We start from the raw sequence: 14,793 nt of genomic DNA, 5'->3' as shown, positions 1-14,793 counted from the left end.
GCATGATCATTTCTTTATTTTAAGTTGATCATTTTCCATTCAAGACTTTTACCAAAATTCTTAAAATTACATTTAAGCCATGAAAAGGCATTTTACACATTTCTTATGGGGTTTCAGTCATGTTGGAGACATGTCTGAACAGTGTTATTTGTTTGTGTGTGTGTGTGTGTGTGTGTGTGTGTGTGTGTTGGCATTGTCTGAAATCAGTGCTTGAATACAAATGGGGACTTAAATCATGGTGCTTTTCTGTAACATATAATTAGTAACATGTTTAATGTTGCTGCATGAAAAAGAGTCTAGGTTATAATTTCATTTTATTGATGTATAAAGGAAACTCAAAAGAAAGACATAAAAAATCTACTGAAATCATGTCAATTAATTTAGTAAATAAGGCTGTTGTGTTTGTGATGTGAATTAGGCTAGAAGACCCCACATTATGCAAAATCAAATGCATGAATGATTATTATTATTATTATTATTATTATTATTATTATTCTATATGTAATTTAACTATTTCTATTAAAAAGCTAAACGTTTTCGCCTATGATAAAGTGATATCACTTGTGCTGGTGTTTCTGGGTGGACTTTTATTTTGCCTGTATTTTGCCAGTACAGAATACCTCGCTTTAACTCATTTCTGTGTAACGTTAAACTGAAGGCGTTCTTCTGAACTTGGTAATTAAAGCTCTAGGACAGTAATTTGAATGCCCAATTGAATCACACAAAGGTTTTGGAAACCTTGTTTTAAGTAAGTCTGTGATCAGTGTATTAACCGCTCTGTTGTTTTAGGCTGCAGACAATGGCGCTCTCGGCTTGCAGAGCTTTTGCGAAACGCAGTTCCCTGTTTCAAGTCAAGCTCAGCATCGCTCCATACGAGGCCTGTAGTTCTGTCGTCGCTGGAAGGCAGTTTTGTAGCTCTGTTTCTAACAAACGACCACTAACAGGTAATATGCTCCAAAAACAAGCAAAAAGTTGTTGTTGTTTTTTTGCCACCAGGGGGCAGCATGACCTTTAACCTTGATATCTAAAAAACAGGGTCATAAATTTGGCCCAGTTTTGCCCAGATTTCCCTTCTCAAACACACCTCATCAAATGTATCAGTTATTTCATTAAAATGTAATGGCTTCTAGAGGTGACCAAGCACTGTGCTGAACTCCAGTCCCCAGGACTCGAATAGATTAACCTCTCAATATAAGATGTCAGATTCTTTAGGTCACACTCAGAGCCTCATTTATTTTCCTTAATTTTTCATCATGGGTTTGTCATAAAAACTGATTTAGTAAGTGTAGGACCCTGAACACCCATCCTTAGTGGACCATTGACTTCTACCATTAATGGACTCAACAGGGGACTAGGATACTGACTGCTATGGTTAAAACATCCTAACTTGACAGTTTGAAGCATTTCTATTGGTCCATTCATTGTGTATTTCTGACACAATGTAAATGACCACTGGCAGGTTTATGTTATGTCCATGTATGGCAAAATTGGCAGAATTACAGGGACAGTTTTTGTGTGACAGTGACAGCCTGCACATACTAACGAGTGCGCTGGTGTACTACTACTGCTTGGTGTTGATAAACTATTTATAGGGGTATAGTGGTTGTACTGTGCACTGAGTCTCCTGAGTCAGATGGATGTGTAAAGATCTAAAAAAAATTGTTCAGATTTCGATTTCATCTTCTTCACTGGTGATGTTCTGTCAAATGATATTCTGATTCGTCTCCTTCTGGAAGAAAATTATGTTTGGTTGTAATTGTAAACATATTTATTAAAGACAAAGATAGCACACATGGATGAAAGTTTTTGCTCGACTTCCATTTGAAGATAGTGGACTCCACAGTAGGGCTGGGCGAGATGGTAAAAATACTTTATCACAATATTGAAGACTATTAGACGATATGTATCTTGAGACATGTAATTACAGACTAAATACATCAGTGGCAACACATTGTTAAAATCTACTATTCAGATCCTGGCTCGTACTGAACACAGCGATTTTCACTCAATTCCAGTCTGCTGCACTAAATCTAATTAAACCAGCCTAATTACCATGTTAATAATGAAACCTGCAGCTGATCAGTGTTTATTAATGCTTAGAAAAGCATACTGTTTTCACCAGAACAAAAATGACCATGATATGATAAAATATTGTCATATTGCCCAGCTCTACTCCACAGTTCCCTGCCTCAACTTGCCTCATCCATTTTATCAGGAAGGCTAGTTATAATCAGTCCATGAGCTGGACTACATGTGTGTTAGGGCTAGGGTAGATGACTAGTGTTCTAGTAGATGTGTACAGTTCAGTCCAGGTGCACCACAACACTGCAGAGTTTAGCTACTCACCTCTTTTTCACTCAGGATAACGTGGGCTGATGAAGAGTGTGTGAGCTTCTACCTGTAGTTTACTTTATTTTAGTGAAATTACTCCACTGCCTCTCCCCCCGTCCTCTGTCTGCTTTCTGTCTGTGTTTTTCAGATTTGGATCTGTAAACAGTTGGGTTTTCTGTTTCATTTTCATTACAGCAGGCCAGGCAGTGGTTGCAGAGAAGAAAGGTACAGTGGTTACCGTGGGGATTAACCGGCCAGATGCGCGTAATGCGGTGAACCGGGAGACTGCCCAGAGGTTAACCAAGGAGCTTTCCGACTTTGACCAGGATGACACCCTCAGTGTGGCTGTGCTGCATGGAATAGGTAACTTGGGGTGGAACAGTGTGATTTACGTGTACTGAGCACATGCAGATATCAGTTTTATCAGTCTTGCTTTTTTATTTTTGAAGACAAGCCTGTTTAGGGCTTTGTCCAGTCCGATCCAGGCATATTTTATTGGATCAGATATTGACTATTTTAAGCCCACTTCAGTTCAAGATTATTTTCTAGCAGAGTGGCCCCTCGCTATCATCCAGACACTATAACAGACATTATTAACAGCCTGCTGTAGTTTGCAGTCTGCAGACTGGAACTGTTGAATAGCAAAGCTGCTCCTCAATCACAGGCACATGACACATTACACACTGAAAGGCTATTGAGACCAAACCCCCTGCATGCACAGTTTATTGCTCCAGAAACCTAACATAAGAACCTTGTCTCTCAAAAAGTCAAGTCAAGAAGAAGAAAAGAACTTTATAAGCTAGGCCTTTAGGTTAACCACTTTAGAAAATCAACATATTTTAAGTCCTCACTAGAGGTCCTGTCTTAGATTTCAGGTCATTTCAGGTCTATTGGTTCATCAATGCTGACTAAATGTGAAGAACTGTCAGAACTCATTAGGTGATAGAGTGGTTTGAGGTGTGAAGTAGTTCAGATGATGTCATGACCAACAAATCACAAGATTTGTAGATCATTTAGTATCAGTGTTTGAAATATGTTGGGGAAATAAATGCAGAAAGAAAATCCCAACCAGTTTATACACAGCAGCAAAGAATTTTGGGAATAATTGTATTTGGATTATTTTAAGAAAACATGGGGAACAGCCACCAAGGCCAGATGAGGACCTACAAAATACTGAAACACTTTGATGTATTTTGAAGTGTATTAGTGATAGCTGTAAAATCCAACTATTTACTTACTGTATTGAGTAAACAGTTATCTTTTTTAGGAGGACATTTCTGTGCTGGTTTGGATCTTAAGGAGCTGTCCCAGGAAGCTGCCTCCGTCAAGGTGGAGCAAGACGTTGTCAAATATCCTGGTCCAATGGTAAGTGTTTTTTTTTTTTGTTGTTGTTGTTTTTTTTGTTTTTTCCCTTTCCAATTTTTTCCCCCAACAATCAAATTATCAGTGCAGCAGTTAATGGCAACACAAGCATCTTAGTGGAAGGGGTGGAACAATTATATATATATATATATATATATATATATATATATATATATATATATATATAAAACATCATAATGAGTAAAATTAGAAGTTTTTTTTGATGGTTTGTGGTGTGGTTTGTGTGCTTTGGCAAATAAGCAGTGGTACTCGCCTTGTACAGAGACAAATTAGCATAGTTGTGGGCAGTTGATTTAACATTGATGCACGTTTGATTAGATGTTTTAATAAAAGCAGTAAATTCGGATGCATGAAGACCGAACTGATTGGCAAATGCAACATCTCTCTGCCTCTTTCAAATGTTTGAAGATGCTTGAACATTTTCCAGCATTATTATATATAATTCCAACACTGTGTACTGATTAAAAGTGCATGTATGTTTATTCTGATTTGTGAAGATCTTCAACCAGATCACATAAAGATAAATCACACTCGTCTTAAACCACGCTGTTTTATAGATGTAGTATTCCAAATAAATGTTGGAATCCACTGAAACGTCTGTAAAACGACTTTGGCATGCAGTTAGCACTATGCCAACAGATAGCTATAGCCCGGTTAGCTACATTAGTCTCATGGACCAAAATTCGTCTTCCGCCATTTGGCTGTGCCATAAAAAAGATTCTGTGTCTTGCGACACAAAGGTGATGTAAATGTGGAGCCAATCAGTGGATCCCTACGTCATTAAGCCCTTCGATCGAATGGTTCTGTGGCCCCAAGTACGGTTAGCTAACCATGCTGAGAAAACTGGGTTCATCCTGGTTTGTAAGTGTTCTCTGCCGAATCGTGTCCATGTGGACAAGCCACCAATCGGTTACCCTCCGTGCTCAGAAACGTCCAGGCCAGCATTGGAAAAGAGGCCTATCAGTTGTGGGTTTGTCCAGTGGTTGTCTGAATTCTGGCTAAGCACTGATGTAATGGAAAGATTGAGTGATGTAATGGAAAGTGGCTATCAACACTAATAAATTGGAAAGGTTGCGTAAAAGTGACTGAGGGAGTTCTTCATGAGGTTCTGTCTGTTGCTGGCTCACTATAATCAGCTGTAAGGGCAAATTCATCATTTTCATCTTTCGCTAATACAGATGTGATTAGCTATAGAGGTTCTTCCACTGCCATGAGTCTACAGTATAAAACTGCACAGAGAAATACACATCGCAGAACCTTAAAAAGACCATGACTAATTTAAACACTTGTCGCATGGACTTCTTTGCCTTGTTTGGTTGCAGGGTCCCTCTCGTATGAGGCTATCCAAGCCACTGATTGCGGCAGTGAGTGGTTACGCAGTGGCCGGCGGTTTGGAGCTGGCCCTTTTGGCTGATCTCAGAGTGGTGGAGGAGAGTGCCATTATGGGAGTTTTCTGCCGCAGATTTGGTAACATGGTCATGGTTTCACTTACTCAATAGAGAGTACAAATAACTGTATAAATAAAAGCACTACGCTTCACTTAATTTACACACACACACACACACATATATACACCTGTATATACACGCACACAATAGAACACAGTGTAGTCATTTATGTACAAAATAATTACAATTAAATTGTTAGTCTTACTAACAGTAATTACCTTGTTCTGAGCCCTTGCTGGGATTTGAACTTCCTCACATTTGATGAGCAGATTGTTGCCACAAACTTAAACTACATAAAAATACAGTCATGAGTCAATTTATTAGGGATGTTCCAATCAAGTCCGAGACACTTAATGCTGACTAAGAGCCGATACCGATCTGATCTTCCTGGTACACACTCTGGACTGATATCTGTTGTCGAATACTGATGTGAAATAATTGTTTTATAGTGGGTGAATGTGCTATGATTTGGGTTTCTATAGCATGTTAGCATTAGTGTTAGCCTTCACTTGGTTCTGAACGCACTCTTCAGTGCTGGTTTAAAAACAAAGGAATGCATTCGGTTCTCCCTTCAGTAAAACACAACATTTCAGTCATAGTTTTATAAAGATCATAAGTTTGAATCCCATCAACACCTCGGCCCTCCATTGTCAGGACTTTTAGAATAGGAAGGCCTGTAATCAGTTACATTATCGTTTTTCTGCATTTTGCATTGTATAGTATAGAAAACATTGGTTCTTTTGTATGTTGGTGGAAACTGGTGATTTCAAGTCCTCCTTATTCCACAGACTTCCAGGACATGCATCATTGCATCATATGGAAAATGTATGTCACATAAACCAGTCAAGAAACCAGTTTTAGGAAAAATGTCTCACTGTTGTAAGTGGGAATCTGAAATGTTCCACACAGGATCTTGGAGAAGGTCATTAGAGCATCTAGAGGCAGCTTCTTTCTGCACTTAGTTCTAGCCCATCCCTTGCCAGGGCTATAAATATGACTGCCGTGTTTATAAATATGCCAACTGTGCTATAATTTACTGCCAGCAACTGATTCCCATGCTGCCTGTTTCAAAAACAGGGTCATCATCATCTTCCTCGCTCTGTCATTAAATCAAGCATTCTTGCATTGCCCACGTCTGCCTTCGTGCCTGTCCCCCAGACAGTCTGTCCCAGCTGTGCCCACCCAGGACTCACATTTTTGCCACCATCACTGCCTTTACAGTTTTTCCTAAACAGTACTCTGATGACATGGCATACACAAACCCCTGGCATGCTTGATATTTAGTGTGAAACATTGAACTTATTAAAATAATGATCAAGTCATGATCAATTAATGTAGATCTTTAAAGCTGTAATGCTGCTTGTTGCATTACATAGTGAACACTATACATTTGCTATATGACAATGTGGCGCTGTACACTCGATCCAAAGTGTCTTTGGATGCTAAGCAGAAAGACCTTTGCTTTAGATTACCATTTACATTATTTCTAGAGTTATCTTAGAGCATCAAGCCTCTGTTTAGTGCTCCTTCTTGGCATCTGTCCAGTACCCCTTTAGTTTGTTGCTTGCCAACCATATGAAATCATTTTTTAACTTCATCAAAAACTTGATCAGTACATATTTATCTTTCTCTGTAGAATAGTCTTGTGGTTGAGGCTACGTCTTGTGGAAGAACACAAGGGAACAATCGCAGGTTTTCCAAAATTACTCCCAAATGGTATTTTCCATGCAATGGAAAATTGGTGCATTGTGAGGACATTTTCCAAATGGTTAAATCTTGATAGTTTCCAAAATGTCCTCACAAACTGTACAGTATGATTGTTTTAGCATTTTGTCGCTCAACAAATTCACATCTTGTGCTTGGCTTCTTTGGTTCTGAGGAATTGCAGTGAGAGTACTGTTCTATTTTTCTTTCCCAATTTGCCTGGAGCACATACACTATAAAACATTTAGGTCAGCCCAACTTGAGATTATAAAGTAACTGATTACAGAGCGTTTTTGGGTTGAGTCAACTTGGTTTAGTCAAAAGTTTTCCTAACACACATTTTTAGTTCTGCATCTCCGTTTGATCAGCAGTACATAATGTGTTGAGGCTCAAAAGCATCAGTAAATGTGCTACAGCTGAAACTCACTAGCTTAACTGTTTAAGAAGATGCTTTGTCTGTGTTTCTCCCCCTCACTTTGTTTACCGTGTTTTGTTTTGTTTTTTGCTTTTTTCCCCATCTACATTCCGAGACAGGGAGGCTTTTTACAATGGAGGCCTTGCTGGGATTTGAACTTATGATCTCCTCACACTCAGCAGCAGTTAGAGTGTTGTGCCACTCTAGAGCTGTGAATTAAAGCTACATAAAAACACAGTTCTGATTAAATTTACCTTTCTTGAGCACAGGTATGTACACAGCTCTATGCTGGCTCTGTAGAATGACTCTGGGCTTACTCAGCACTTTCTTAGCTTGTGTTCATGTTATAATTTATATTAGATATAATGATAGAACTGCTGTAGGCAGAATAGCATTAAATGGTCCACAGGTGTCATTTGAAGTGGGTAGACCGACTGATCTGCCTTGAGGATGGAAAGTAGTCAGTGGCATTAAAGGGGCCCTAGAATGGAAAACATTATTTACCTTAGCCTGGTTGAGTAATGGGAGTACGGTACATGGAACTGACATACTGTAAACCTCATCAATGTTGTCTTTTAAAATCTGTTTTTAATCAGTTTGTAAACATTTGTTTTTAATATAAACTGTACAATTAACCAGGCTTACTTGTGCCAATGTCTGTAAAAGAGTGACTCAAACTTGACAAACGAGGAATCTAAAACTGCAGAAGCAAGCGGCTGTTTGTGATTGTCTAAAAGCTAACCATAAATGACCGTTCTTTTTCCATCTCTTTTTTCCGGAGTCCAATCGGTTGAAAAATATACTGCACACACATTAACCACACATTAGAAGGGAAAGCCAAAGCCCAAAAAGCAAGCAGGGTGCTATGCTAAAAGCTAGGCTAAAAGCTAACCATAGCCAAACGACTACAATCAAATCTATTTCATTCTGAGGAAAAATAGCGGGGTTTTAATGTGTGTATAAAACCATTTTAATTGGCTGTTTAGGACACCTTTGGAGATTAAACTGGGATGACTGTTTTTGGTGAGGTATTTGTGTGTATCAGGCAATGACCTTAGAAAACATGGATGCAGTGGTTTCATTCTGTTTGCAACCAGATTCTGGTTTCATTGAGTAATAGTGCAGAAGCAAAGCGTATTTCCCCTGGATGCCCAGTTTGTCCAGTAAGTGTAATGTTTCAATAATGAAAATGCAGCTTGTGTAAGATCCACTCCAACTCAGTCAATCCATGTAATGAACAGAAACGATGCAATGCAGGCCAGCACTGACAATCACTTACTCCTAACATCTCATTATTTCTCCTCTGAAATGTTATTCTTCTATATTGTAGGAAGATGTTCTTACGCTATAGCAGAATAACTGAGAAAAAATGAGATGTTTCATTATCTAAACGTACAGGGATGAGCAAAGATACACATCATACTGCAACCAGCCAGCAAAGGCTCTAGGCCTGTGGTTGCTTCACTTTTGCATCGTCCATGTTTTCTACAGTCACTGAGATCGGGTTACTAATACTGTTCTGCTCTGTATTAGTAAGAAAGAACTAAATTCTATTAAAACTGTCTCAAATTCAACTTTCTACGGCATGACAAACATCCTGCAAAATACAATGTTGTTCATTCCTGTGTGCTTTAAATAGAGAGCATTTAATTCAATTCTCCTTTCATGTCCTCATCCACTAGAACTGCCAGTGGTCAGGTGGCCAGCAATCAGTTTCAACTGTTCTATCCCCTTTTGGCTTATTCTCCTCAGCTCTAGTAATGCAGAATTGCATCCATTATGCTGACATATTGTATTGATCCTGAAAAAGTAATTACTTCCACTAATCTGCACCATTTCCTCAGCTTGATCCGTTTAATTTGAGCCACATGACTCCTAAAACGAAACACATGAGAGCTCAGTTTTTGGGGAAAAGGGTGTTTATCCCACACACAGAATAGAAAATACTTGTAAGCAAAGTAGCACAGGAGGCTGTATTTCTGCCCAGCCTTTACTGTTAAACTGCTGTACCTGTGTGAATGGGTATGTGTGTTTTTCATTGAGGTCTCTGGTCTGCACCTGTGCAGTATGTTTTGACACTCCACTCTCTTGCTGTCTACCTCGCCCTGCCAGGTGTGCCGCTGATTGATGGAGGTACAGTGCGGCTGCCGGCACTAATCGGTCTTTCTCGCGCCATGGATCTTATTCTAACTGGCAGGCCTGTAGGAGCTCAGGAAGCCCTGGCATTCGGACTGGCAAACAGAGTTGTGCCCGACGGACAAGGTAGTGAGTTATATAGTAGGCCTTTAACATAGTGTTGAAAATCAGTAATTATAATGTTACGTTGTCAGTCTAATATGTAAATTACAAGTGCATCTCAAAAAATATAATATTGTGAAAAAGCAACATATTTCAAGCCTTTTTTGTTTTGCTTTTGATCTGGATGGTTTATAGCTCATGAAAACCAGAAATCCAGTATCTGAAATTATTAGAATATTTAATTTCAAGTTTGTGATTTATTTCTGATCAAATACTGTGCATAGTTCAGCACATGCAAGCACAATCTTAGGGAAGTCTGCTGACTTGAATATTGTCTGTTTGCAGAGTGTTGTATTAAAGCAAATTAATGGAAAGGTGTCTTGAAGGGAGAAATGTGGTAGAAAAAGGTGCACCAGCATCAGTGATGACCCCAGTTTTGAGAGGATTCTTAAGATAAGCTGATTCAAGAACCTGGACTAAGGCGTTTAAAGTGTCTAACCTGGGCTAATGAGAAAAAGAACTTGGCTGTACTCTTTTCAGACGAAAGTAAATCAAGGTCCTAGAGTCTGGAGGAAGGGAGGAAAGACACAGAATCCAAAGTGCCTGAAGTCAAGTGTGACGTTTGCACAGTCTATGATGGTTTGGGTGCCATATTATCTGCTGGGGGTGGTCCACTGTGTTTTTGTAAGTCCAGAGTCAATGCAGCCATCTTTCAGGAGCTTTTAGAGCACTTCATGCTTCCATCTGTTGACAAAAGCCCTTTGAGCTTCAAGTACAGCTCGGCTTAACCCACCTTCCTTTAAGATGTACGGAAGACATACGTTCAGACTTTTGTCTGTCCTGGCCCCTAAATGGTGCAACATACTTCCCCTGGGTGTCCGAACAACAGAGTCGCCCGCTGTCTTCAAACACTGATTGAAGACCCATCTATTCCTAGAGTTCTTGGGCAAAGTGTAGTGTATATTGAGTGTTGTGTATCTAGGTATCAATTCTAACTTGGCAACATCTAAGCTTAGAAGTATCTTTTGGATTATAGCCTGTACAAACTACCTAAGGATATTTTCTGAGTAAAGAGAGAAGCAATTTTGTAAGTCAGATATCCAGTTACTCTGGATATGAATGTTCAATAGATTTTTTTCCCCAGCAGCACATAGTACCCCCATATATATATATATATATATATATATATATATATATATATATATATATATATATATATATATATATATATATATACAGATAGGGGCAGTTTGTTTAGAGAAATTAATAGTTACATTGTATTTCATAAACCATGGACAACATTTAAAATATTGCTATTTAGTGCATTTGCAGAAACGGCAACTGCTCAAAAACAACTGCTCAAAAAAATTATAATAAGAATTATAATGCAAATAAGTTATTATTCAAAATTAAACAACACAGTGCTAATATTTGAACTTTGAGAGCGTTCAAAAATCCCTATGGTGAAATAACCTTGACTGCTGATCACAGCCTTCATGTCTTGGCAGGCTCTAGTAGGTCACATTGCTGTTGGGTGACTTTATGCCATTCATAGTATGCAAATTCAGCTAACTCAGCTTTGTTTGATGAAATGCCTGGAATAAAATGGCTGCTATAAACGTGGAGATGCAAATTTAAGAAAAAAAAGTAAGTGGTAATTGCATATACTATATTTATGATGTTCATGAGCTATAAGCCATACTGATAAAACATGTAATGTATGTAAAATACATTACATACATTACACATGTAAAGTAGGTAAAATATGACCGTTTACTGGTTTGAATTAAATTATTCATAAATTCATCACCCAGTGCTTGGGGCCTTTTATTCATCTTGCTGTCCCTTAACTTTGGGCATGGTGACCATAGGCTCATTGACTTCATCCCATTTGTGCACAGCTAGTCATCCACAGGGGAGTGATCTATAGTTCAGCTTTTTATTATTGTCTGTCATATTCAAACATTTGCTTAATGTTAGCTTAACTCTGAACACTTATTCTAGGACTTGTCATTGAAAACTCTCTCTCTTCTGCAAAATCATGAATTCTGCTGGATATCAGCTATCAGAGTAGTAGCTATACCCGGTTAGACTCAGTAAGTTCAGGGCTTAGCAATGCACTTGGAGGCTATATATTATAATAGAAAACACAAATTCCTGTGTTACATATTAACCAGCCTTAAGACTATAGATTGGATATTTGCCAAAGCACTTGCATATTGAAGCTAGAGTTAAAGCCCATTTGTTAGTCCCTTAGTTCCAGACATGGAGGAAACAATTTTGTTTGTTTTTTGTGAAGTATTTTTCTAATTCTATCTGATATGTGTATGTGTGTGTGTACATCAGCTTTACAGGCAGCTGTTGAACTTGCTGAGCAGATCAGCTCCTTCCCTCAGCTCTGTCTCCGTGCCGACCGCAACTCCGCCTATCATTCTACTTTTGACTCCTCCTCCTTTACAGAGGCTATGCAGTATGAGACAGACCATGGCCTGCCAATCGTCCCAGCTGAATCTGTGAAAGGGGCAAAGAGGTTCAGCTCTGGTGTCGGTAGAGGTGGAAAGTTTTTTGAACAGTAGTAATTAAATTTCATTTCAGAGAACTCACTACATCATAGTGTCTGTAATATTCTGTTTTCACAAAGCCAGGTTTCCTTTTTAAATTTCAGGATTTGTCCATAAGGGAAACAGTCTGGAGTGTTTTAGTGGAAAACCTAAAACAACCAATACTTGTTTATTTAAAGCATAATCATATATAACATTTTAAAACAACATGAATAAATAGATAAATAGTAGCACAGATTCATAGACAATTACAGACTGTTTGACTGCATCTAATCTGAATCAGAGGGAGCATTCACTAGCTTTCAGCCTTAAATGATCTCTGTGCAAAAAAGAAGAGATTTACAGAGATTGGGAATCACAAAAGATTAAGATAAAGAAATACAAACAGCACTCTGTATTGCTTTCAGGTCAAATGAAATCAGTTTATTTGTTTATTTGCATATATAATCATACACAATACAACCAGTGGTGAAATGCTTTGCTTTCAAAGTGTAATTGTTGAACACCTTCACAAATAAGACTGCACACATGAGCATGAGAATAATGTTAAAAGTTTTAACACGTCCTAAAGCAGTCTATGTGTATTCAAATCTTCTCTAATGTAATAGTCGATATATATACAATTGACTGGTTTCTTATGTGTTTTCTGCTTAGATTGTGCTATTGTTATATTTATAAGAAAAGATGTTTTAAAAAATGTTTAAAATGGAAACAATTGTAGATTTTCCATATTTTTGTAATAAAAGACAGGTATATATACACTCTCAAAAATGTTGTAGGTTGTGGTCAATGAATGAAGATTTCTTGGTTTTTGTTTTTTATGCTTTGCATGATGGCAACACACTAAGATTTTTAAGCCAGCATTAGGGTCTCCTGTCGGAACATTAAGACAACTTTTTTTATTTTTACAAAACTAAATAGTTTTGTGAATGACAATAATAAATTAATTTCAAAAAAACATCCTATCAAGAGTATACCAAGTGAATAAATTAAACGAGAATGAGAAGAACAGCGTAGAAAGGCCTACTTTCTTTTTGATTAAATAAAGCTGAAACTGACAGGTGTTTTGTCTGACGTAGCGTGTTTTTGTGTGTATGGAGATGTAAAAAGGGGGAAAAAAAGAAAATAAGGGTGTGAATGACCAGTGCCTATGAGTTGCGGAAAGAGAGCAATCCATGTGCGCGTGTGTGTTAGTTAATTAGGGTGAAGCTCTGTCTAGACTATATGATGACAGGACAATCACTGTTTCCTGAACCTCTTTGCTTACCAAACACACACTCACACACACACCCTCTTACTTCTAGTCATAGACACAAACGTTTGTTTGAGCCATTTGCAGAAAACACTTGACTGTGAAAGAATGAAATCAACCCTTATATAAGGCATATTACTAAGCCGCTTTTCTTTTTCCTCACACACAGGCAACCTTTATATTGTATTAGTTGTCATGTAATGTAGTGAAGATTTTCTTGAAATAACTGAATTACAAAGGAAAACAATAAACGGGTAAACAAAAACTGTAATTTACTGATTCAGCCCTGTTCCACTTTTTTTACAGTATGCCTGAACTGTAGTAAAACATGAAAGTATATATATATATATATATATATATATATATATATATATATATATATATATATATATATATATACACACACACACACACACACAGTATATGCACACTGGATACACGTAGCATTTAAAATGTGCATTAGCAGTTAGCAGTGTGCCAGATAATCATTCCTAGTACACTATAAAGGTTAGCTTTTTCTATTTTATTTTAATCAATGTGTGATTTTGAATTAATTAATTATTGAACCATTGATTTGTTCATTTGATATTTATTTGGGCTGAATTAAACTAGGTAAATTAAACTAAGTAGTTTTAGATTGGACTGACAAACCGAAGTTACAGTGTAAGAAAAAATTCCTATGATACCCATTTATGTACATTTTAAGAAGTAATATTTTACATTTTTAAGTATCATTTATGCTATGATAATCATTGCTGTTGTTGCAGTGCCATTTATTGTGTGTTATAGGTTTTAATTACAGTGTATAATACCCTTTTGATATTACTGTTGTAAGATTTCTAGGAAGTAATATTAAAGTAGCATTTGTGCTAAAATAATCATGCCTCTACAGTTCTGTATACTGTTCTGAGTATTAAGGTGTTACATAATTGGTATTTACAGCATATAACAGAACTACTCTTTATACTGATAAGTGTTATGTAGTTATTTATGTTATTGCAGTATTCTATAGTTATAGTATACAGTGTAAAATACCCTGATTATACCTTTTTTGATACAATAAAAAAGTTTTATTTTTATAATAATCAGTAATCAGTTATTAGTGTTATGTAGTTATTAGTGCTGTTATGGTAATATGGTTTAAATCCCTGTAATATGGTTAATTACAGTGTTTAATATCCTTATGATATCCTTTTTGATAGATTTAAGTATATTCAAGAAACATTTGTGCTATAATAATTATAGTTGTCATTAAAAGAATAATGAGTTAGTGGTAGTTTAACTGGGTTTATTCAACTTAAATGAATTCTTCACTGTGATTTATAATGCAGTTCTAAACATCTCTCTTTCTTTTCCCTTTATCAACACCCACTCACACACAGACCGTCTACTCAGAACCATAAGGGTTGGGGTGGCTTTATGTAAACAACCAGTGTAGAGGAGATGCCTATAGCCTTAACA

The 14,793-nt window shown here is 37.2% G+C and overlaps 1 protein-coding gene across 1 annotated transcript; it reads left to right on the top strand.

Annotated features, from left to right (window-relative positions):
* The first annotated feature begins 618 nt into the window (after positions 1-618).
* On the top strand, positions 619-12,851 carry LOC140565468 (enoyl-CoA hydratase EchA19). Its single transcript, XM_072691394.1, has 7 exons — positions 619-675; positions 790-944; positions 2,527-2,694; positions 3,599-3,696; positions 5,037-5,181; positions 9,394-9,543; positions 11,866-12,851. The coding sequence occupies exons 2-7, from the start codon at positions 800-802 to the stop codon at positions 12,093-12,095; spliced, it is 936 nt and encodes a 311-aa protein (XP_072547495.1). The 5' UTR covers positions 619-675; positions 790-799; the 3' UTR covers positions 12,096-12,851.
* The last annotated feature ends 1,942 nt before the right edge of the window (positions 12,852-14,793 follow it).

This window comes from Salminus brasiliensis, chromosome 1 (genome assembly GCF_030463535.1).
Source record: "Salminus brasiliensis chromosome 1, fSalBra1.hap2, whole genome shotgun sequence".
Taxonomy (NCBI): Eukaryota; Metazoa; Chordata; class Actinopteri; order Characiformes; family Bryconidae; genus Salminus; species Salminus brasiliensis.
This window is presented reverse-complemented; position numbering and strand designations above follow the sequence as displayed.

What these genes read in the sequence shown, in the direction of transcription:
- LOC140565468 (XM_072691394.1), top strand. Translation starts at nt 800, where the DNA reads ATGGCGCTCTCGGCTTGCAGAGCTTTTGCGAAACGCAGTTCCCTGTTT. An exon ending in TAACAAACGACCACTAACAG is followed by an intron (nt 945 to 2,526) that starts GTAATATGCTCC and finishes TTTTCATTACAG; the next exon opens with CAGGCCAGGCAGTGGTTGCA. An exon ending in AGTTTTCTGCCGCAGATTTG is followed by an intron (nt 5,182 to 9,393) that starts GTAACATGGTCA and finishes TCGCCCTGCCAG; the next exon opens with GTGTGCCGCTGATTGATGGA.